Source organism: Manacus vitellinus, unplaced genomic scaffold, assembly GCF_001715985.3.
Source record: "Manacus vitellinus isolate BGI_N305 unplaced genomic scaffold, ASM171598v3 scaffold_17_pilon, whole genome shotgun sequence".
Lineage (NCBI taxonomy): Eukaryota > Metazoa > Chordata > Aves > Passeriformes > Pipridae > Manacus > Manacus vitellinus.
In genome coordinates this window covers 13,765,962-13,790,763 of record NW_021939256.1, presented here as the reverse complement: position 1 = coordinate 13,790,763, position 24,802 = coordinate 13,765,962, and the positions used below count along the sequence as shown (strand labels likewise).

The 24,802-nt window shown below is 37.1% G+C and overlaps 1 protein-coding gene across 3 annotated transcripts in view; it reads left to right on the top strand.

Annotated features, from left to right (window-relative positions):
• The window catches only part of SEMA5A (semaphorin 5A), a 327,493-nt gene that overhangs the window by 176,379 nt on the left and 126,312 nt on the right, over nt 1–24,802 (top strand). For all 3 annotated transcript variants that reach the window (XM_029958921.1, XM_018070097.3, XM_008922830.4), the window contains 4 exons: nt 1,397–1,459; nt 7,336–7,434; nt 8,575–8,788; nt 23,373–23,658. In XM_029958921.1, the coding sequence (XP_029814781.1) occupies nt 1,397–1,459; nt 7,336–7,434; nt 8,575–8,788; nt 23,373–23,658 (662 nt within the window). The remainder of the gene's footprint in view (nt 1–1,396; nt 1,460–7,335; nt 7,435–8,574; nt 8,789–23,372; nt 23,659–24,802) is intronic.

The following is a 24,802-nucleotide window of genomic DNA, read 5'->3' as shown; positions in this document are numbered from 1 at the left end:
CGCTGGAGTCGAAGGGCTGAGAGGGGCGAGAGGAGACCCCCCTTGTGTGTAGTGGAAGGAGATCCAGCTACAGTTGCTGCATGGAAGAAGAGAGGCTGCTGCCCTGAAAGTGGAAAGGATCTTTCCCTTCTTCCCTTCTGGACTTTTATTGGAGGGAGAAGAGATTTGATCCAATGTAAATACTGATTTATCATAGGAGAGATAGTTAAGATTATGTATATAATGTATTATAATATTTATTTGTGTAGCGATTGTAATATAATTCCCTTCCCCTCATATTGAGTCTTGTGTTGTGTCTGGAAAAACCCTTCTCACACTGGGGTGAGATGTGAGAGGGGGTCTTGAACTCAGGAATTGGATTTTGGGGGTCTCAAACTACGACAGCATTTCCTATATTAAATCTGAATAAGTGGTCTTTCGTTATTTCCTCATATAAAAATGAAAAGGCTTTGATTTCAATAATTAAGCAGCAGTAGTTGCTTCGGCAATCTCAGTTCTTCTTGATAAAATATGAAGTGCTTTGTGGCATTTTTATCTAAAGAACATACGGATGTGCACTGTTGAGGTGAAAGAATGCAGACTGATTTAAAATGTGCTTTGACTACACAGCATATACAGGCATTCAAATACGTACATATATTGGTACATAAACACCAAGCATACAACCTGCTCCACTGAACAATAAAGTTCGTAAGTCATAGGTCTTGAATGTTAAATGCAGAAATAATTGGAATTAACTCATGCAGTGAAACTGTAGTGATGCAGACTAGGCATTACAGTCCTGACATAAAGCTGTTGAAGCACTGAGACAGCTCAAAAAATGAGGATAAATTGCGTCTGCTTTGCAGTGCTCTGTTCCACTGTTGTCTTGTATGCCTCTGCCCACTGCTTCTTTCTCCAAGTGGAAGTTTTAGTGCTTCTGGTTAGTGCTGCAGTCATACCTTTAGAGACTAAAATCTCCATTTGATGCTTGAGATAAATACTTCAAAAACTGCAGTAGGGCACACTTTCCCACAGCGCAAGGTTTCTCATCAGAGCTGACCTCAAATGCTGTGGTGATGCAACCCACCTCTGATGGGGGGAGAAGTTCAGCCTTTCTGTGTGTTCCTTTCTGCTTACCTTAATAAAACTCACGAAAAAGTGGCTAAATAGCATAAAGTGTAACTGGTTATTTCTGCTGTAGTGATCAGTACAGTGAATCATGAGGTTGGCCAGCTTCCTTTTGGGTTAAAACACTGGAAAACCTTCAGCAGCAAAATTACATTTCCGAGGAGTAAATCACCCACAGCTAATTATCAGTATGCTTGAAACACATATCACAAGCATGGGCTTAGATAGCACTGAGGTTTATATTTCTGTGTTCCCAGCATTTCTAACTAATTCCTGTTGGTTGCAGGCAGTGGAGTGGCAATGTGATGAAGCTACTAAAAGAGCCTGTTACAGTAAAGGCAAATCAAAGGTAAGCACTAGATAGCTGTTCTGCTTTAATAAAATTTATATGTTATAGCAGGTGTAATTCAGTGTATAAATCACTACCCTATGCATCTTTACTGTCCTTTTTCTGAAGAGAGTTGAAGAAAAGGAGTTTGACACTGACGTATAACCAAAGAATTAAAAAAGAATATAGGGATTGTGAGGTTAGAGATACAGTCATGTGATTCTTTTCTGAAATGATCACTAGCTTTAGCCTCCAACAATTTACTGTTTTGACTCCACAGGCTAAACAATGACACATCATGTGTAGTGGACTGCATTCTCTCTTCATTTTCAGTGCTGTAAATGATGCATAACTGCGTGATTACTTTGTAAAATCCTTAATTTATATTCTTGTGTATTAGATGCAATTTTTTGAACTTTCATATTTCCTTTCTACTGATACTATACAGAAAATCATGTTAAATTCACTAACCTCTCTAGACATAGGACTTGATATATTTTTAGTATTTAGAGCCAATTCTTTATCTGGCTTACTGCAATTTCTTTTATTCAGCATAGGTAAATGTAATGCTAAGATGGAACATCTATCAGTGCTGTGTTCCTTTGTGACTGCCCCAACCTGAAGCTAATTGTCAAATTAATTATAAAAGCAGTTAGAATTGCATGCAGTCTATGTTTGTAATTATTATAGTGTTTAATGATTGCAGTTAATTCAGTTAAAACATAAAGGAAAAACACATCGAGAATGATGACTGCAAAAGAGCATACCTGCTTTTATTCAGCAGAACATGTCAGCATACATCATTGTTGTGCAAAACTCAAAAAACTCCAAGATCCAAAAACATATTCCTAAAGCCCTGCCATCTAGTAGAGGATGAGTCTCTTCTGCATAGTTATTTAATCACTGACTTTATAACTTCTCACATTAAACAGTTCATTTGCAGCTCTTTTTTACTGAGTTCTGGAAAAAAAAAAAAATTGCAGTGTACAGTTGTACACTGTTGTACACTCTAAATTTGAGATTAAAGAGGAAGAATGGCCTCACTTAGAAGCGGGACCTTGTTATATCATGAGGTATAGAAAAGAAAGAACTTTTGGGACCTCATATTTTAAGCAAATGTTTATTTTTTTAGGTTGTTATTTCTCACTAGAAAATTTACGCTTCTACATGTAATATGTCCCTCAAGCCTTTATCCTTAACTTTCAGATGACAATACTTGGAAGTAAGGGAATGTGCTCAAGTGACAATAAAATATGACAGATTGCACTGATCAAGGGCCTTATACAGTAGAACCTACTCTGGTATGAATGCAATGCGTAACTAAACATTTATGGCTTTGTTTTACAGTGATTTTCCAAGTTAAAGCTGTGAGAAAAACATTCAACTTGTCTGAAAGTCATAGTGCAGTGATGGATGAAAGTAATTGTAGATTCGAGGCTATAGTAGTGTACTTTTGAATAATACGTTGACAACAATGTTACCACGTTTGCTTCAACAGTGCAAAGCATATGTTGCTATTAAATAATTTTACTAGGAGAAATACTCAACACTGGTTAAACACATTTAGGAATGGACCTTAGTGTAGTTTTTATTCATGCAGAATTTCATTCATGTTCATCACACCCTTTTGTAGAACCTGATGATTAGAAGTTAGGCTGTCACTGTAAAATAGTGTACATGCTATTCTAATAATGACCTCTGGGATTGTTTCTTAGTATTGTTATTTTTTTGATAAAGATTTCGTTGGTACCCATAGACATGTTCCTCATTCACAATCTGGAAGAGTACAATCTTGATTCTTCTTTACATTCAAAAGTAATCCTGGAAGTAAATAGGTATTGTTACCACAGGGTTTGTTTTTTGTTTTGTTTTTTTTTTTTTCTTTTTGTGTGAAGACTTTATGGCCTGAAAGCTTCACGTGGGAGTTGCTGGAGAATGCAGAGCTATTGACTGAGGCAACCTACCGAGTTGGAATGCCAACTGTCTTTTTGAACTTTTCATGCCTCTTTTGTTTTCACTGATGTGCTTGGGGTTAAAAATCAAAGGATACATTTATGACCAGAGAAAAGATAGCCTAATGATGTTTGTCTTTTATTGCCTTATTTCCAAGGCTAAAGCAAGGTCACTATACTCTCTGTAGAAGGAGGACTTATGCATGCAGATGAGGAAAGCAGCTGCTATGTGGCATGCTTCTCCTCCTAGTCAAACCACAAAAGCCTTCCCTTGGAAAAACTGGGAATTATCAGACCAGGAGGAATTCACTGCAGTGCTACAGGGAATTGTCCCTCTTCAGAGGGAATCTCCTGGCAGACACAGTTACTGTTATTAGAAAAACTGCTTGTTGGACTGTTGTTGTATGAATAGATCGAGCCCAAATTGGAGAGTTGCTGGGCGTTGCATTTCTAGAACATTTCTCAGGGCTAATTCAGATTTCAGGGCAGACACATCTGACTGCAGGAAAGGGACAGGAAAGACTGGAGACAAAATAAGTAAGGCCAGCCCAGACTGTGGTGAAGGAGAGATGAGAATTGCAAGGATGGCCATGGGTAGATTATTCATTCAGATCCTGGTTTCTCTTGAAGCTCTGCTGACCACAGAGCAGCATGGGGGCAATGAGTTCAGGTGGCAAAACTAAAAGTCAGCTTACTGATGGAGTCACTGCCCTAAAATCAGGAGCTAGCTTTGAACCCTGAAGCAACTCTAGTAGTTTTGAGATAATGGTCAGTGAAACATAACTCTTTTTTGTTCTTGAGAAAGAAGCTGCATGGAATTTTTGCCTGTAGCTGTTATCAGTACTTGTTGTTCTGAAGTTTATGCTTTAGGAGCCAACGAGGGAAAAGAGCTGAAGGGGAAAATGTATAGGGACATCTGTCACATTTGACAGTGTAATGCGCACTTGACTTTTGAAGGCCGATGTTTGTTACTCAGACTTCAGACATTTATCCACCAATTTAAACTGTTGCTTAAAATAACAAGTGGCTCCAAGAGTGAGTCAGACAAAATTATGTCCTTGTGACCAGCATGCATTAGCATTTAGAAGTCTAAAACACCACACATGTTTAAGAGAATAAATTTGCCCATTCATACTGACACTTGTGGTAGGAAATGTTAGAAAGGAAAAATATAAGTGCACATGTTAAAAATGCAATAAACCAAAGAGATTAAAAAAATAATGATAATTGAAATGAAGTCCCATCCCTTGCTTATTTAAGATTCTAATGGTTGTATGTGTTATATCTGATCTGTCAATAAAGGTATATAAAAATTAAGCCATAGGTGTGTTTAAAGTGTTAACATTGCTGTAAGTGGATAACCATACTGCAGCCAGATTCTCCTTGAACTGTCAAGTTAGTCTTAAACTTAAGTAACAGCCTAGCCTGCTTGGCTGCTGAATTGTTTCTAATAGTTTTATTTTGTTTCAGATATGCTGATGTAGAAGTACAAAGTAATTCCTAAATTAATTTCTTTATTTCAGACATATTTTTATAGGAAAACAGGAAAGTATATGCCATAGAGGTCAAGATGAACTGGAGAATAAGACTACATAAAAGATGGCTATTAAACCTAATACTGCTCTCTGAACTGAAAAATATTTTGCTTTTGAAGTCCTTTACATTCACCACTGCCACTTTTACAATACACATCTCAATTTTAAGTGTGTCAAAAGTGTACCAGTACCACCAAGCTTGACTCCAGAGCTAGAAAAGTATCTCTGAATAATTCAAATGACTGAACAATGAAGTCATTTTTCACTATGTTTTCGGGTGGTGATTGTTTTATTAATAACAATTTTTTTTTAAATTTGTTTTCTATTAATGTGAACTTTTTTTTCATATGAAGAAAACAGACACTTAAAATGCTATTCTTTGTCTGCCCGACAAAAATTTGAAATGAGATGTTTTATTTGCCCTGTTGCAGTATGGATTATTGTCAAGTTGGCACAGGACTTGGGAACATTAAAAAGAAGAATCCTGTGATTCCCAAGAACGCCAGAGTTTAAAAAATTAACATTATTTTTGAACAAAAAGAGTGGGTGATCAGCATGCAAGTAATTTAGAATAGACACTATTTCAGGGAGCTCTGGAATATGAAGGGGAGAGGTTGGGTACGTTGTAATGTCAGAACCCACTTATTTTTCCTACACTTACATTCCATGGCTTGCTGCAAAGGGCAGAATGGAAACAGACCAAAGAATAAATTACTGTCGTACATTCTATCAACCTCCCTGAGCACCCTTCCCTCAAAAAAAAGTTAAAAAATTAAAAAAAAAAAAAAAAGGAATTGCTTTCGATTGTTGGGCTTTTTGGTTTCTTTTCTTTCTTTCGTTGATGGTGTTAAAGCAACCTAAAACACGAAAACTACCTGTACTGCCAAGATGTGAAATTATTTATTTATAAAAGGCTTGTTGCACTGCCCAACTCTGTTTTATGGTTGCATGTTTGCTTCTTTGTGGTTTAAAGAATATTAAAATGACAGTTTTTTAAAGTTCAGTATAAAAACTTTGTATTTTTTACACAATATGAATCAAATTTTACTTCTAAGACGTTTGGCCCTTACCTTTAAAGTCTCAAAGACAAGCATTTAAAAGCAACATTTTCATCATTTTCATGAGAGATTAGTTTAAATGTGGGTTTGAAAATGATTTTTTCAAAGAGGTAGGGTTTTTTTTTCTGAGATTTTACAGGATTTTTTTAGTTTATTTTTAACTTTTTTTATGAGGAAAGTTATAGAAGGTAAATCTTGAGAGTTTTCTCAGAGATCTTTAAAGTATTTTCTTCATCGTCTTTTGCAGTCTATTTTATGCCTGTTCAGTTTATTCAGGATTATATTTGTTTTCTTCTAGGATGAGAGTCTATTTTCAAGATAAACAAGCAATACATTTAATATAACTGTAGGCCAGATAATGGGACTTCTGCACCATTACTATTGTATGGATTTACTTACATGATTTCACTTAATATCTGCTGGAATTGCATAGCTGTAATTTCACAAGGTTTTTTCATGCTTTATATGAGACTATCTTGTGATGAATGCTAGAGAGTATTCAGATGCTAGTTTCTAGGAAACTGTTTTCTCCAAACAAAACTTTATTTTCTCCAAACATATTATTGATCATTTTATCAGATAGGGACACTGATTTTTGCAAGAGGGGTGTTTGAATCTTTCCTACCTACAGTTCTGGGAGATTTTTAATATTGTAGGAGAAGGCTTTCTGTCTGAATAAACAGTAGAATTTGATGTTCGTTTACAGCTTCTGAAATGAGAGACATGAGTATCACAAAGCCTTCAAACATTCTAATGGGGTAAAAAGGATGTAAAGTTATTCCTTAGGGGTGAGCATCTTTGTATTGCAGTAATGAAATTTTTGATAAACTTTGAATTAACAGGAAAGTAGATACTTCTAATAAAACAGATTGTGTAAATTATGAAATCAGTGGTAACAAATCCACATCTGAATATCTCAAGAATTTTATTTGTACTGGTTTCGATATGGTCTTGTTACTGACAGACTGTTCTTTCTCCTGTTTTCCTCACAACTTCTTTCCTTAGCCAATCTGTCTTTGAAATCAGCATCTGATCTCTTGAGAGAGAAGTGTATTTAAGGCAGCATCTATCTGTTCAGAATTTAGCTAAACCTTTGAGATGTAGCCTGAGAAGAAATCTCCAATACAGAAGAGGTTTATTGTTATCCTATTAAGAACATTTTGGGAAGGTTGATGGATGCATGTGTTTTAATTAAGAAATCTATGCATATCGTAATTGCTAACACATTGGGTATGCTTAAACCTTGTTCCCTAAAAGATTTTCTGTGTGGACACATAACTGTGGAAAGCAAAGTGTAATTAGTCTCCTCTACAGTTTGAAGTATCACTGAATATACTTTTTTTGCATCACAGGAGGAATGCCAGAACTATATTCGAGTGCTTCTTGTGGGAGGCAAGCATCTCTTCACCTGTGGAACCAATGCATTCACTCCAATCTGCACCAATCGAACGGTATGAGTTTTGCCTCACAAGCTGGAATCCTGTTCTAGGCCAGCAGATTAAAAGGCAGAGCATGCTGTGGTTGAGAACTGGCTATTTGCATGTTGATGGGTGAGCTGATTTTTAAAAGGCTGACTTAGCTAGTGGCAGGCCAAATAGGAGAGCTAACCAATGATCTCTTTTTGCAGTCTTTTCCTCAGCTATGAGAGGAGCACAACTATGAGCAGCTCAGTTCCTCCTACAGGGCAATTTTCCTGAACTTTAGGTATTTCTAAGACTTCTGCCACTATGTCAAGTTTGGTTAACATCAACTGGGTTAGTTATATAGTTGCGTAGCTGCATCCTTTGTATGTGTAGTTCTGGAGAAATGAGAGTACATGTAACTTCTTTCTGATGAAAATCAGAAATCTTGGTTAAGAAGGTCTGTCATTCTGTTTTCAAAACACCCCTAATTGTAGGATCAATAAAAGTCATAATATCAAAATGTCACTGTTTGGACTAGCTGCCTATATATGTCAGGATGGGAGAAACATTTAAATACAAAGAATAACTGTATCACTAAAAACTCCTAGGCACATTTATTATATTTAAAACCATTTTACCTTTTCTTTCAAATAGCACATTAACATCATACTGTGTTTTATGGCTGAAAGTATTTGGGCTATGAAATCAGAGATGGTTCTGCTATATTGGAAAGCTCCTTTTGTTAATCTCATTTTTCATGGGAGATTATTTCCTGAAATACACCAACAAAACAAATAATAGATTTTTTTTTTATTGTCTAGTTGTTTGCTACAGTGAATAGCTTAGTTGATTCTGGCAATCAGGTCTGTTTTTCTTTTACATAGTAACAATCTTTGTACAGATAACTAATTTTTGAGTTGCTTCTAATAGAAAACATTTTAGCCATGATGACTAATGATTGTCATGCATGTTTTACATACCAAAGTAGCAAAAGCAAACTGGACAACATGGCAATAAAACTTTCTATATGAGAAAATTTCAGATTGATGTAAAGGTTAGCTCATCACTATTGTACAATACCAAAGCAGATAACTGGTATTTATGGTAGGATTTTGCTCAGATTGATATAGCTTGGCTGAAATTATAATTTTTAGGTAATTTTAATCCCTTTTTCTAATTCTTTTACAGTTAAGTAACTTGACAGAGATACATGACCAAATCAGTGGCATGGCTCGTTGTCCTTACAGTCCCCAGCACAACTCCACTGCTCTTCTCACTTCCAGTGGGGAATTATATGCTGCTACAGCCATGGATTTTCCAGGAAGGGATCCTGCTATTTATCGAAGTCTGGGGGCTCTTCCTCCTCTCCGGACTGCCCAGTACAACTCCAAGTGGCTGAATGGTGAGTGCTGATAGAATGTGAGACTCAGGTTTTTTTAACCCATATTCTTCATATTCATGGTCTTGAGATTGCATTCTGATAATTTAAATGTTTTTAAAGTATTGTTTATCTCATTTTAAAATTGTTTTGGATATTTATTATTTTACAAGTATAAGTATTATGGAATTTAGTTAATATAGGTGAAATTTGTGGAAGTGCACTTAAATATATGTCATGTTTGAAGGCATAGGGACGAGCTGCACTTGTGGTGCGCTTACATGGCAAAACTGAATCAGCTTTGAGCAGTAGCTTGCATTGAGTGTTCTTTTGTTGAGTCCTTCAAGAACTTAAGGCATAAAATAAACAATTTAGAATGGACTGAATTCTCTTGGCTTTCCCTGCAGGTCCCAGCTTTGACAGGCAGAAAAAGTTTGGCTTCCAAGCTGCGTAGGTGGCAGACTGACATTTTTGACACTTTCTATAGCCAAAATATAGGGAATTGTCTGCAAAACACATCATAAAATTGTGTTCAGCAATCAATACTGTGTCGTGGATGTTAATCACTTGATGAGAATTTCCAGCTGGGAGAAGCTGTAAGCAGATAGGTATTCCTGTGATATGACAGACCCAGTTGCCATTTTGTATATTACAAAAAAAAGAAGCAGATCCTTTTAAAATTAAAATTATTATTTACATAAAATGTGAAATTATGTATGTTATAATTTACCCATGCTTGTTCCAGTAGAAAAAATACATATTTTCATAATGCACGCTATGTGACACAAGTCGCTATTCCTGCAGTGCATTTCATGATATGTTAGGATTATTCTCATGTTTGAAATTAAATACAAATATAAATCCTTCTAGCTTCAGAACATTTGGTCAGCTGAAAGTGACAGACTTTATTTTGAATATTTCAGTTCTAATATAATGTGAATGCTGAATTGTGCTTATATGATTCGTATATTTTATGCGAACAAAGAAGCCATCAGAGGTAGCTTGGAGAAATTTGCCACCTTCTCTGAAGGTCAGATGATTTTTGAATGTTAATTAACAACAAAAAAACCCTAGACTGTGTGGGACATAACAGAATTATAGGAGTGCAAAAGAAGTGAGAGGAAAAATGAACTCATTGTATATATATTCCTGTTCAGACACTCTTTGTCCACACGGCCTTGGTGTTGGAACTAGTTGCTGTGCCACACCTGTGTGCTTTTGTCGAATGGGAAAAGTTCTTCGCATGAATTTTCAGTTAAACTGGATATATTTTATGCCAGAAGTCACAATAAAATCCCCTCCAGACTTCTCTAATTAATCAGATTCACTGTGTTCACATTTTTTCTATTAAAAGCTTCAGCTGCACTTATACATTCTCTATTACAGCTCATTTTTCTGCCTCAAAACTGTTTATAATTAAGTTACCAGGAAACTGTGTCTTTTATCTTAGGGGAGGAAGAAAAAGATGAGTTTTGCGACTGGAGCGAGTTCAAGTAAATCCAATAAAAGACTGGAAACAACCCATTTACCTATAGGGGGAATGTCTTCTGGGGTAGCTAGAAGTTGGGGATTCATTTGCTTTTATGTCAATTTCCCTGCTCCTATGTGATTCAGTGCCAAGAAACTATATTAGTTTTTCAGGGATTGGATCGAAAGTGAAGAGTTTGCTACTTTCAGTGAGAAAGTAACACAGATAATCCTGCAAGAAAAGTAAGGTGTCAACTGGAATGGAAGCTCCCTAGGCAATATCTGTTCAGCAGCAGTAGCTCACTTCTTTTAGGTGTGCATGTGCATGCACATGTTTGTGAAGGCTTCCAATTTAAAACAAGCTTTTCTTTTACATCCGTGTTTTCCTCAGAAGTACCATGTTTTTTCTCACTTAGATTTTCTGCTCTGCCAATCATGTTGGACCAATTCAAGTCATCTCTGGGGGTGATGGCAGTACTCTAAAACGCAGCTGATTATCTTGCTCTGTGTGCTATTGCTATGCAATAAAGACACTGTTGATTTTAATGGCTACCACAGTGAATTCAGGGATCTTCAATTCCATCAGTCAGGCCTATATGCTTAAGTAGTCTACTGATGGTGTTCACTGTAACTTGTGGTAAAGGATCTTGACATGAAAAGCTCTGAATCTTCATCACAGGAGAAACCTTGATCCTAAATCTTAATTGTCAGAAGGTCTGTAATCACAAGAACCATGACACACAGTGTGGGAGGGGAAAATGGAGCTGATGTGTCAGGTGGCTGGGGTGTTGCCATGATGTGATTTCGCCTTCTGGAATCAGATATCACAAATAAAATACATTTACGCTGGTGGCCTGAGTTCCCCATTCATTCTGGTTCAGCCAGAGTCATGCATTTATTATCATGTACTGCCTTCTACTAGGGGCTTGATAGGTCTGGAAACAGTCCATAATAGCTGAATACGTAAGTTAGCAGTTATTTTCAGCATATGTCACATTCATATGTTCATCATTCTGATCAGTTGCTCAACCTTAGCAGATTATGGAGAATCAGTGAACTTTCATTTCTGTATTATCATTTTCTTGAGGCACTCAGCTCTCAATTATCTGAGGTGATGAAGGGTTTGATAGCTTGGTTAAAGATATTAATTATTCAGAATATGTCTAAAATTAAGCCACAAGAATATGGTGTGAGACTTTAACTGAAGGGAAAAAGGAAAGTTAGTGTGAAGCACAAAGATTTTGAGCAAGCACTGATCCAAAAAGGAAGATGGACAGTACAGCAACACTACCAACAAAGAAATCCTATTTCTGACTGGAGCTAGTTGTTGTGGAGCCATCTTAGAGGGTCTGTGGATATACTGTTTGCTCACCTATTAGATAACCCCTTTCAAGATTTTACTCAAAAGAATTTTGTCTGTTTTAAAAATTTTCAATGGCAGAAAAAACAGTTTGCCAAATGTTACAGATATCTGCACACTTCCTTAAAGTTTTACCTATTTTGTAGAACTTTAGAGTGCACATAATCATGTCTTCTTCACTGATGGAAGAAAGAAGTATCTGGTGGTAGTTATTGAACTTACCCTCTTTTAACATTTATAGTAGTAATCTATTCATCTCTTAGTTACCTCTGAATATGATCACCACTTACAATTTTTTTTACCTCAGAACTTCCCTCCACTTCTGGAAGAAGAAATTAATGTTCTGTTTATCCATGCTATTTCTGTCTTCCTAGTGCTCCTGTAGACAACATTAAATACAGCTAGCCCAAATGCAGTGAGCAGGGTTTTGACTACAGTCATAACCATGCAGAAGTTGTCTCCATGAGGAGCTGCCATTGAAGCATCAGGCTACTGCAGTGGTATGACCTGAGCATTCACCTTAGTTCAACAGTTCTAGGGGTTGGGTTACTCACAAAGAATTTAGCAACTGACAGTGAAGAGACAGGCCCTGCTTTTTCCTCTTCCCAACCCTGTCTCTAATTCTATCACTCTACTCAAAGAGAACATGATCACCCAGAAAAGTTAACTGCTGCAAAACAGCTCTCTCCTCATCCAACAGCCCAACCGGCTGCAGATAGCAAGCCTGAAAGTGTGAACCTACCTTTACCTCCCATGATGTTATGTTTTGTCCTTCTCATTCCCCATGCAGAGAAAAAAGTAATGCTTCAAGTTATGTGAAAATATATATATATATATGCACAAACAAATGAAGACTGTAGAAAGACTGCTCACCAGTAATTTACTCTGTAAGGTGTCCTGTTCTACTACCTATTCTTTCTCTTTCTCTCTGAATTCCTGTTCAAGGGCTTCTGTGCTTGAGAGAAACAATTAGAGGTAATAGAACACATATTGAGGATTATGCCTAAAGCAGACATCTCTTCCACTGATTTCTTCTCCTGACCAAAGCAATCAGCAACACCTTGAGCTTCAGCCAACTGCTCGGGTCAGTAAAGGGCAGCATGGTGCTAGAATGTAGGATTTCATAAAAGGAATAGTATTCCTTAGCAGTCTGCTTTGGACATTATTAAGTGATAAAAAGTAGATTAAATCTTTCATTAAGCTGGCATGCTGTTTATTTCAGTCTCTTTAAGCTTTCAGTATAACATAGTGTTTAAATATCCAGAGTTGACTGTTACAATATGCTTCTAATTAGACTTTGCTTTAGAGTTGATCTGCAAAGTGCAGTAGGAGTAGAATTCATCATAGTGTGCTCTAGAGGACAGAGGTAAATGTAATAGTTATATTTGTAGTCCACAGTTGCAGCGAGTCCAGATTGGCAAGGAAAAGCCTTCTCTGTTTAGACTTAGAAACCTTTTCTGTAGTCCAACATTTACAGTTAGTAAAGGTGTTTCTCCTTTCAATATGCCTCTTCAAATCAGTAAATGTTTGATCTGATGCCTCAGTGTGAAAGTTTGCCTTAGTCTATGAAGTCTGTTTGCTTCCCTTAGCCAATAAAAGGGCAAAACAGATTTAAAAAAAAGAAAAAAAAAAAAAAGGGAAATCCCTTTCAATCCCTTTCGGTTTCATCACATGGGAAAACACTAGGACATTCTGTTTCATAATTTGCCAAATGCCTTTGCTTAGAATCGCTTTGGTCTCCAACTATCTTGAAATACGTTGTAGCTGTTTTCTTTATCCTAAACATACTATGATAAATGCTATTGGAACATAACTAAATAAATATAAACTGTGTTTTAAATGTCAAGAGACTTCATCAGTGAGCAGACCACAGATGATTAAAATGTAATCCTATATAAGATATAGCCCCAAACAAGAATAAAATAAAATAAAATAAAATCCCATACAAATTAGAAGTCTTTCCAGCTGAGAAAAGGAGAGGAATGTTTGGATTGTTCTGCTCTGTTGGTAGACATAAAATTACTATTTTTCCTCTTGCTGTCCTATGCACTTGGTTATTAGATACTCTTATTAAAGCAGTTCTTCTGAGATCACTTTCTGAAAACATTTTGCTTAACAAATACTTGTTAATCCAGAAAAGATACTTTTAGTTCTCAAAAGTAAGAGTAAAATTATTACAAAGGTGGTTTGGTTAGTGGGGTATAACACAACTCTGAATGCAATCCTATTATAGTTTGTTAGCAGACTTTTATTATAACTTTTGCTACTTTTAGGATGTGTGAAGAGAATTTATGATCTAAGAATAAAAATTAATCCTTTCAATTTTGTTTTTAAGGATTAATGGAAATGGCTATAATAATTCAGGGTTATCCTTTAGTTTTTCTGGCTTTTAATGAAAAGCCTTATATATTTATTATGTAATATTTCATGTAACTCAAAACCAGTCCATGCTTGAATGTGCAAAGTAGTCTTTCAGATAAGAGACCAGACTGAAAATATGCAAAGCATATTCAACAGTTGTTGCTTATTTTGCATGAAGATAAATAATTAATTTTCTTTGGTTGTGCCACCCATGAGGTTGATTCTGTTCTTTTGTGTGTATCATCATTTTTGCCAGTATCTTAAAATAGGAGGGAAATGCCGTAGGCTTCTTAACTGGAGCTGCTGCAGGAGGAAAAATTTGAACAGTTAAACTGTGTTTTTTCTTTCAAAGTTGTGCATCTTCTCCTAAATGGCAATGACAGAGTAGGAGAGCAGTAAGTTCGTGTGAAATGGAGGTGTCTCCCCTGCCTTCCTTTTACAAAACACTTTTGTAGCATTTCCTTATGTCATAGTTTGAGATCCTCAAAATCCAATTCCCTAGTCCAAACCCCCTCCCACATCTCAACCCAGTGTGAGATGGTTTTTCCAAACACTACACGAGACTCAAAATGGGGGAAAGGGAATATATATTACAATGACTGTACAAATAAATTCTACAATACATTATATACAATCTTAGCTATCTCTACCATGACATAAAAGTATTTACAATGGATCAAATCTCTTCTCCCCTCCAATTAAAAGTCCAGGAGGGAAGAAGGAAAGATCCTTTCCACTTTCAGAGCAGCAATGTCTCTAAGGCAGCAGGTCTCTCTGTCTCTCTCTTCCATGCAGCAGCTGTAGCTAGATCTCTGCCAGTACACACGAGGGGGGTATCCAAGCTCTTTCGGCCACTCGACTCCAAGCGAGGGTTTTCTCTTCCGTGGACTGCGTAGCAGGGACAAAACTCGCTTCACCACGTCATATCATGGAGTGTAAGACCCCCATGAAGGTCCCTTCCTCAGGGGATTCACCCCTGAGTCAGAACATCTCGGGCAACTTTCAGTTGAAGGCCTTTGCCTCAAGAGTTCTATCAGAGCTTCTGTGCTCTGATCTCAGGCTGCTAGCTTAGCTTGGCAGCAGTGGTGAGGGGGGGCCAAAGGTCACCCCCTCCACATTCCTTTAATCATCCCAGTCCAGCTTTCCAGGACTCCTGAGCTTTTCAGCTCCTCTCTGCAGTGCTGTAGCGCTCCACGACTCTTTCAAGTAGAGTCCATCATCCTCCTCTCTCTCGGAGGTCTCACAGGGGTTTGGGGTTTTGTTTCAGTTCTTACCCCAACTTTCCCTCTCTCTCTGTAGAGCCTAATTCTCTCTCTGCTGCTGGCTCTCTCTCTCGGCTCTCTCAGACAACTCTGTGTCTTCCTGCTCAGCTGCATGTTTGTTTCTGCTGCTTCTCCGTTATCTCTTGGCTCTCAGCCACAGTCTCTGGACGCTGCTCCTGCTGCTGCTCTGTCTCTGCTCACTCACGGTGGAGAAAACTTCTTTAGCTTTGTAACTACAGGTACTTAGCCCAGTTTTACACGGTTCCAAGTCCCTGTAGCCCCCCTGCCGGGGGCTGGGGCAGGGGGTGCAGAGGCTCCAAGGGACTCCGAGCCCCTTGCTCGTGGCTTTCACAACATGGCTACTTCTTCAACAACAACTACAACTACCTTCTCTTCCGTTCTGCTTGTGATATGTTTATATTTTGCAGAAGCGTTCATTGGCTCAAAACTTCAAGGGTCACCACCCCCTGGGGTTTTACCATTTTACAACTTCAGGGGGAAAACTGTTTCCCCCCACCACACCTTACCTGTTTGAAATGGTGAAAACAAGAAGCATTATCCATGAGGTTGGGATATTTTTACTTTTTATCTACTCTAGGTAAAACAGCAAGGTCCACCTTCCACTTATTAAAAACATTAGGAGGCTCTTGAGGACAGAGCCTGTTCTTTTATATCTCATCAAGCCTGCTTCTGTCAGGTTCCAGTTGGAGAGGCCAAATGAGGAAGGAAGGCACTTCTGCAAGCAGATAATCTGTTCCCAGCTGTAGAGAGGCACAACAGGATGATGAGCCTCATTAATGCACAAAACTATAATAAACAGTGACCCAGAGAGAATGAAAGAACTGAAATACATCTCAACCAGGGAAAGATGGAAAATTTCAAATTTCAAATTGCGGGGAGCATGAACACATGAAAAGCAGCATTTATCAAAGAAAGGAGGAGGACAGGAATTTACACCTGAATATGAAGAAGAACTTCCTTTACTGTGCAAGAGGCCATGCACTGGAACAGATTGCCTGTAGAGCCTGTGGAGTCTCCCTCACTGGAGATATTCAAAAGCTATCTGAATGCAATCCTGTGCCATGTGCTCTACGATGACCTTGCTTGAACTGGGAGGTTGGACCAGATGACCCGTCATGGTCCCTTCTGACCTGACCCATTTTGTGATTCTGTGTGATCCTGTCATAGAAATATTGGAGGTAGAGATGGAATTTCAGTAGCAGACATACCAAGCCTTAAGGTGAAGGGGAAAGAGGTTGATTATGAAATTGAAGTCTAGTTTCCTTTTTGTTATGATAAAAAAAAAAAGGAAAATAAAAAAGGAAAAGAGAACCAGATCTGTAGGGAAAGCCCTCTGACTGTTTTGCTCACTGCAAAACTAGAGCAGAGAAAAAAAATAAATTGGTAGTCCAAATGATGTTTGGAGAGAAATGGGTAAGCTGTTATAATTGGGTTTTCTTTCCATACCTGCTGTTTGGCAAAATCTCCTTAAAGAATGCTAGATTCCTGTGATTGTGGAATTCTGGATTCAACTTTAAATAACCATCCAAACTTCTGGATGTTGCAATAGATCTCTATAGCCCAAACTTCTAGAGGTTTTGAGTGAATTAATCTAATCCTATGTATTTTTCATCCTTGGACTCTGCACTCCCAATATATTGCTATGCAAGGTGTCTACCCAGTGAATACATGTGACACAAAATGCACTAAACTCCAGGAGGGATTCTCAAGGACTAGAGTAAGTATTAGGTCAGAGTAGAGAATGACTTCTATAACTAAGTTTGTCGCTGGCAAATTTGCATTACCAAAATGATATAATAAATTACAAAATATTGTACCATTACCCTGAAAATGAAGATTTATTTGAAATAAACAACAAGAAATAAAACAATGAATTTTGTAATACCATATTTCAGAAAAGAAATAATTGCGTTTCACAATTTATTAGAGTACATCAGTAAAAATGTAATGAGTGCATCCACTTTTATGATTGTACTGAATTGTATTGTAAAATCTATTGGCAATATACGAGAAGATTGGAAAAAATGTCTGTATACAGAGTTTTAGTGTATTTTGCTGTCCTTGCTCTTCTATACCCATAAAATTTTCAGTTTAGCAAAAGGAAAAGAATGTAAAAGAAATTGTGGAGAGCTAAGATGTTGCAGAGGAAATAGTCAAAACAGACTGGTAGCCAGTTATTCTGTGACAGGTTAGCATTTTAAGCATGCATCCTAGATAATTATGAAACACAGAGAAAAAATAGCTATTAATAAAATAACTTCCGCCAGTTTTATACAGGACTTAACATTTTACAGTTCAGCTACTGAGGAAGGATATAGATATGTTGACCAAAAGTTATGTGTTACTTTTGAGATATATAATGCTGTAGGAAAATTTTACTCTGGAGTAAAAGGGCTCTAATTTGTCCTTAAACATTCATGAGCAGTGATTACTTGATCAGCCCAATGCAAGATCCATACTCTTTTCCAACAGCTGCAAGGGGCTACACTAATTGAATATACTTAATAAATATACAGTGATGGCAAAATGCAAATAGCAACTCTACTTCATTAATTATGTCAATAAGGTGAGAGAAAATAAAACAGACTGGCACATTTGGATTTTAATTTCTTTCCATTACTTTAAGCTTCCCTTTTGGAGAGCGTTTTTAGCTGAAAGCTGAAGTTTATTCAAAAAAACTGAAGTGCATCTTCCTAGAATTTAAGGCCATTAAGCATTTGGCTGAATAAAAATATTTGGAAGAAATAGGTATTTAGAGGTCAACAGTATGGTGTGATTCATTGATCTCTTGAAGTCAGTGAACAAGTTCCAGGTAGATGTCATTCAACATTAGACTGGTATTCTAAGATTTTGAATATATTATGCATTCAAATATCTATGGAAGTGTGTCTTATTTTGGAGATAAACTTATATATATGTATATAGATATATGTATATGTAAAATCTCTGTCTAGATCTGACAAACTTCTAATTTTATCTTTCTCTTCATATTTTTCATTAATTTTGACTGGGTCTCTGAATGCTTTGCACTTCAGAAGTGAGTGGTCACATCTCACAGGGACAGTCTTGGAAATCACAGCTCTTTCTTGCTTAGAGTAGGCATTGGACCTTGTAATCCTTAAGGTTAATTGCTGTTACCTCCATAAAGTAAGACAGTTCATTCCATGTCATTTGGTTCACTCTGGAAACAGTAACATCCACTAACTATGTAAATTAAGTCATATTAGTGTGCTTCAGAGGTTGAGGGGTTATATGGATTAAAAAACACGAGCAAACTTTCTTGCTCCAAAGCTCAGACAGTGAGAATAGGCCAGGACTACCTAAGATGCTCTCATGGAGCTCTTTTAGGCTCCTATTTCTGATTTCTGTATGGAGAAGTTCCTGTACAGTTTCTCTCATCCTTTTACCCACTCAGAGTACTTCTACACTGCTAAATAAGAAAGGTCCAGGAAATAAGCTTATACATGAAACCTTTAGACATCTGTATTGCTTAATCGTTGGCTCACTTCCCAGATTTGTTTGGACCCCTCCAGCTACTGTTTTCTGAATGAAAGCCTGGGCGTGACCCAGGGAGAAGTTTGCTTTATATACCATTATCAAGAGACCTTACAGATGGAGCTGTACCATTTGGCTTCTTCTGCCTTCCAGAGAGCCCCATCCTGTTCCCAGTAAACTTTGCATTCCTAAATCCCCCAGTCTGTCCTTACACTGCTTCCCACTGCAGCGCACCATTACTTTCATGCCATAAGAAGACCATTGTCTGGGGTGCAGCATCAGCACGTGCTGCATGGCAGAGCTGCAACCAGTCCCTATGGGAGCAGTTGGCACAGTCAGACAGCGTCAACATGTGACTTCTCTGTCAGTGAGTATTGATTTGATCTTTTGGTTTCCAGGTTCTCTGGGTGAATGGAAAGGAAAAATAATCTAAAGGGAATCATTGTCTTATCCCAGTAAGTGCCTTCCCATTAAGAACAAAGACTCTGCTCCCCAGAAAATGTAGGTTTGTCTACAAACTTCAGAAAACCAATCAGATTATTTTAGATGGAAGCATTATCTTGACTTCATACAGTTGAGTCATCTTTTTCTGAGTCATAACTTAGAAGAGTCTGTGGGGAAACATCTTTGCAGGGCATTCATGCTGCTATATGAAGGAAGTTGTAGATATTCCCAGGTATTTGTGCTGAGTAAGCAAACTTATGAAATGGCACACTAGTCTGTTTGCCCAGAGGCAGTGCTAACTAGCCCGCCAGTGCTTTCGATGCATGGGCTTGTGTCTCTGTGTAGCACTGCTCCATGCTGTACCCCAGTGATCTTTGTTGGGTCACACTGACAAGCTCATTTTCTTACTTTCCTGATTCCATGGGTTTCATTTAATTTGAGAAAGTCTAGTCAGCCTGACACATCCATAAATTGAGTATATAGAAACCTATAAAGGTCATATACAATATTCGTGACATTATTACAGGTCGACATTCTCATACCAGCTGTATCCTGTCACATACCAGAATCCTTGCACTTGTTGTGTTGGTCTAATAATTCAGAAATGAGGTGTGTTTACCCTTCCAGAACTATTTGCAAAATCAGCAGGAAACAAGAGAATCACTTCATTTGCTGCATTAAAAACTTCTGTGAGAAGGCCTCCATGTCAACAAACAGCAGTTCACAGAACAATAGTTGGACACATAAGAACTGATTTTTCCTAGATGGGAAATTCTTTTTAACTTTGAAGTTTTTAAGTGATCCTGTTCCTTTTTCCCAAAGAGGGAATGAAATAAAGTCTGACCTGATAATCCTTCCATATCCACTGAATTCCCTGAGGTAACTCTGAGATTATTACATTTCATGCAAATAAAAGCAGTTTTCACAAATTTCAACAGCAGGTCACATTTTCATCAGTTTGTAATCAATAAAGTATATGCATAGGTGTTTGCAGATGTATATATTGTTTCTCAGTTTTGAATCCATGAAATATGAGTACTAGGTATTTTTCATACATGTATTATGATTATCAGTGCAACTTTAAAATACTGTCTTTTGAAAGATTGACATGGGCTTTCAAGAACCCCAAAAACATTCTTAAAGCATTTCACATTATTTTTATTCTTACAGCTCGTGAAATTGCTTTTTTTTGTCATTCATCATTCTCCACACTGAGTGCTTCCCATAGTGTTTTTTTTACTTTGCAGTAAGATCCTATTGTGCCTTTTTATATCAGTGGGCCTCCAGTTGAGAGCTACCTTCAGGCCTTATTGCAAGGAAGAGCCACTTTGTTTAATATTTGTAAAAAAATGCTTTTGTGGGTAGATAGATCAAATTGATTTTGCACTATAAGTAGAATCTTTTTACATAAGTCAAGATATTTTTGAGATAATCTGAAAGACCAAGTAGGGTTATTGGCTACAAAAAGTCAAACGTATAGTTGGAAGCATTTACTTTTTTAATGCAATTTCAGGTCTATTGTTTTTCTTAGTTTCTACCTTTAGTTGATATTGCTTTAAGTCAGTCATAATCTTAGTATGTGGACAGGTATCCCAAATTACACTGAAACTAGTGAATGCTTTTTCTTTCCTCCACAGACAGTAGTTCCTTCTATGACTGTAAGACCAATCTGAAAGGATGTTGTGTAGAATGAGAAAGTATATTACAGATAAGAGAAATAATGAGTAGGTGTTATATAAATATAATTGAAGAACTGAAGTTGGATAATGAGGGAAAGTGGGGATTTTTCCTTTTGGGATTTTTTTGGGTTTTAGTTAGCCTGGTATTCCTAAAAGGATTTTTTTTCTAGTATATTTTATTTAAATAAATACAAGTTTGTTCCATAAATCTTCAAACACCTATGTGTATTGAGAATAAAGAACACATAATTGGGATTTATAATACGAAAGAAAACTTTGCATTCAAATATCTTTGGATATATAGTTAGTATTTGATGCCTGTCAAAACTGTCTAACCTCACTAGAATGTGATAGTATACAATTTTGGGATTTTTTAGCCACATGTTTTTGTCATCTTAGTCTTAGTACTTGTAAATAAATCTTATATATCATTCTACCCTGTTACCTATTCAGCAAATTGCACGTTTTTAGAGAAAAAAAATTAACAAAGTTAAAAATTGTCTTTTTTTTCCGGCTTTCTCCAATTTGAGTGTTCAGTTTGTAAATGTGTTACAGTATTACATTTTATGGTTAGAGAGGTCATGATTAACTTAGAATTATTTCTACAAAACTGCAAATTCTAGTAATATACTTTAAAGGTTTTTGAAACCTTTGAATCAAAATCCCTATTGTAATGAAAGTTTGACACAGATGTGGAATGAAGATATGAGGTTCTAATAGGGATAACATTAACTAATAGTTTAGTTGTTTGTATATTGTCAGTCCAGTTTTATCTTTAGTGCTATCGCAAGTCCTGTCAAACTATTTTGCTTTTTTTTCTTTTTAAAGACACAAAGGCATTGGTACTATGTAACTTATGAAAACTCAGGATACTAACAAATTCTCAGAATTGTTTGGTTGCTATCTTCCAGCAAAACACCTGCGCAGGTCGGAGTGTGGGGAAAATGTGGTACGTTACAGACTAATCTCGGGGAAGTGCTTGATATAATAATGAATGAAAGTTACAGGGAGGACTGAGAGCACTATTGTGTCTGCTCAGCTTCAAACATCCTAGGCAGCTGACAATCATTGCTTCCAAGAAACCTGCCTTGGAGACTTGCAGCACAGCAGGTAGAGAGGGAAGCAGCACAAGAGGCCACAAGAGCTGGGAGCTGGGCCGTCTTTGGAGAAGAGTTTTCTGACAGAGTTTGGACTGCTGTGTGGAAAGGCCAGCTTCCTTCCCTTTCTAGTGCCCCTCAAAAGTTTTGACAGGTTTGAACTATTCCTGTAAAATGCTTAGATCTCGTTGCAGCAGCTTTTTCCTATACAATAGGGCTGTCAAGAAATATTCATCTATTAAATTTCTTTGGAATGTTTCCTCACAATAGATGTTTTAAAAACAGTTTTGCTTATTTTTTTTCCCACTTCAGAATACAATTTGGGAATGAGAATATAAAGTTTGCTTGTTTCTTGGGGCTATCAGTGTTTTATAATGGTTCCTTACACAAAGGGGGCTCTTCTTGACAAATTTGTCTTTAACAACTCATCAGTTTGCCAATTTATCTTAAGGTCACGGACTTTCTTCAGTTCTAGTAATCCTTAGGAAATGGACCATATGTTTATGTATATTTTCTTTGGTATCTACTGTTTCCTTTTTTTTTTCTTTTAAGAAATATTGCCATCTGTTGTTTTCCAGGTTATTTTTTTACATATTCTGTGTTTTCTCCTTCATCACCATCAGATTTTTGGTCAGTTTTAATTTTTTCTTTATAAGACAGAGAAAAATACTGTGATACTATCAAAAGCTTTAAGCAAGACAGGGTTGAAATGCAGTTATCTTTCCTTCAAATGCTTTTGTGTAGTTCTCTTTTCTTTTCATTGCATCCTCTGAATATATTTTCACTCACAATCAGTTACCACCCATTATTCTGCTAATCTGGAGTAATGGCATGGTGGTAAAGCAGAAATAGAGTTAACAGATAAAGCAATTACATTTTAAGAAGACACTATGCCCATATGTAGGGAATGGAAATTCAGTAACACTTTTGATAGTGGAATACAGAAAGCTGGGCCAAGGCTGCCTGGCAGAGTCATGTGCTACAGACCCGTAGAGCAGAGAGTCTGTCAGGCCACGTGTCGTGGTTTAGCCCCAGCTGGCAACTCAGCAGGCGTTTTGTGCTGTTGGGGTGGTGCAAGAAACAGAAAAGGCCTTGGCTCTGTGTAAGTGCTGTTCAACAATAACAGAAACATCCCTGAATTATCAACACAGTTTCCAGCACAAATCCAAAACATAGTGCCATGCTACTGTGAAAAAAAATTAACTCTACCCAGATAAACCCAGCATATCATGATCATGTAGCTCATAATCATGGTTGGACGTGAATTGTCCTGTTCAGATGTCATTGTGCCAGTTCTCTAAAGGATAATCAAAGGTGTGTTTTTCTAAATCTAATATTTGAAGATAAATCGAACTTCCATGTTAATATAAGTGCATATATCACAAGAAGGTGATAAACGATCTTTCCTCCTACTATTTTCAGAGCCAAATTTTGTGTCATCTTATGACATTGGGAACTTCACTTACTTCTTCTTCCGGGAGAATGCAGTGGAACACGACTGTGGGAAAACAGTATTCTCTCGTGCTGCTCGGGTGTGTAAAAATGATATTGGTGGCAAGTTTGTGCTGGAGGATACCTGGACTACCTTCATGAAAGCTCGTCTGAACTGCTCTCGCCCTGGAGAAATTCCATTTTACTATAATGAACTTCAGAGCACTTTCTTCCTGCCAGAATTGGACTTGATCTATGGAATTTTTACCACTAATGTGTAAGTAAAACAAATTATGTATTTTATTTTCTTGCTGTTTGTGACAGCAAAAACTTAAACTTCTGAGCTGCTCTCTTCTGTATATGCCAAGTAAACATCATAAATTCAAACTTCTGTTTTGCCCAATCCACTGTCCTCTTATGCACAAGCACCAGTTCCAAATGTTTCCCACATGAATTGTTGAAGAAATGAGAGGAGGAATTCTTAATATTTCCTTAAAGCAGGGATCCATTTGTGTTTAAGAGTATTCTGTCATCATATTCATTTATTCTTAGAAAGGCATTAATTTTTATTTTGCATACTATTGCAATACATAAATAAATGATGTACTTAAGAAAAAATATCTTATAATTGTAATGTGACATGATCATGAATTTGACATGATGGATTTTGACCTTGTCAGAAAGAATGCACCTTACCCAAAATAGGACAAGAGGTGCTCTTATGTATTTTAATTACTCCTAACATATACTTTAGTGAGTTTAAGGGTCCAAACAAGAATTTATTTTAATTTTAACTGAACCTGTTGTATCAACAAGGTAAAATTGAAAAAAAAATTCAATTTGGTGTTAAAATTTGTTAAATGTTAAAAAATTAGGTCAAGATAGAGATCCCTGGACTCTGAGCTTGATACCAAGAGCCGCTTAGCTCTTATTAACATGATAACATAAGCAACTAACACGTTGCTTAGTGAGAACGGCCTCTGTGTTATGGCTGTGCAGACCAGTATTCAAACCACTGGAACAGAGTTTCCAATTTCGGGTTCTGATTATCTTACCTTCTTGTATTGTCTCGTTGTGTAAGTCAGTTTTGTCTAGAATTTTAGAAGTTCCTTGGACACCTAAAAGACAGGTTGGGCCCCTTAAACAATGGGATACCTACCTTCTATAAATATCCATTAATTGGGTGGAAACAGCCACAAATTAATGTCAACAAATTATTATCCCTACATATTCTAGACAGTGAGCATGAATTTGGGCTTTTGGCACAGTCCTTTATGAACACATTTAGGCATCTTCCAGATTCAGGCTCACCCCTGGGCCAGCAGCTCAGGCTGTGAACAAGACTAGTGATGGGCTGCTTACATCCAGCTGTGACAGTTCCTAACTTGTGACAATCAGATGATGAGCTCAACCTGTTCCTG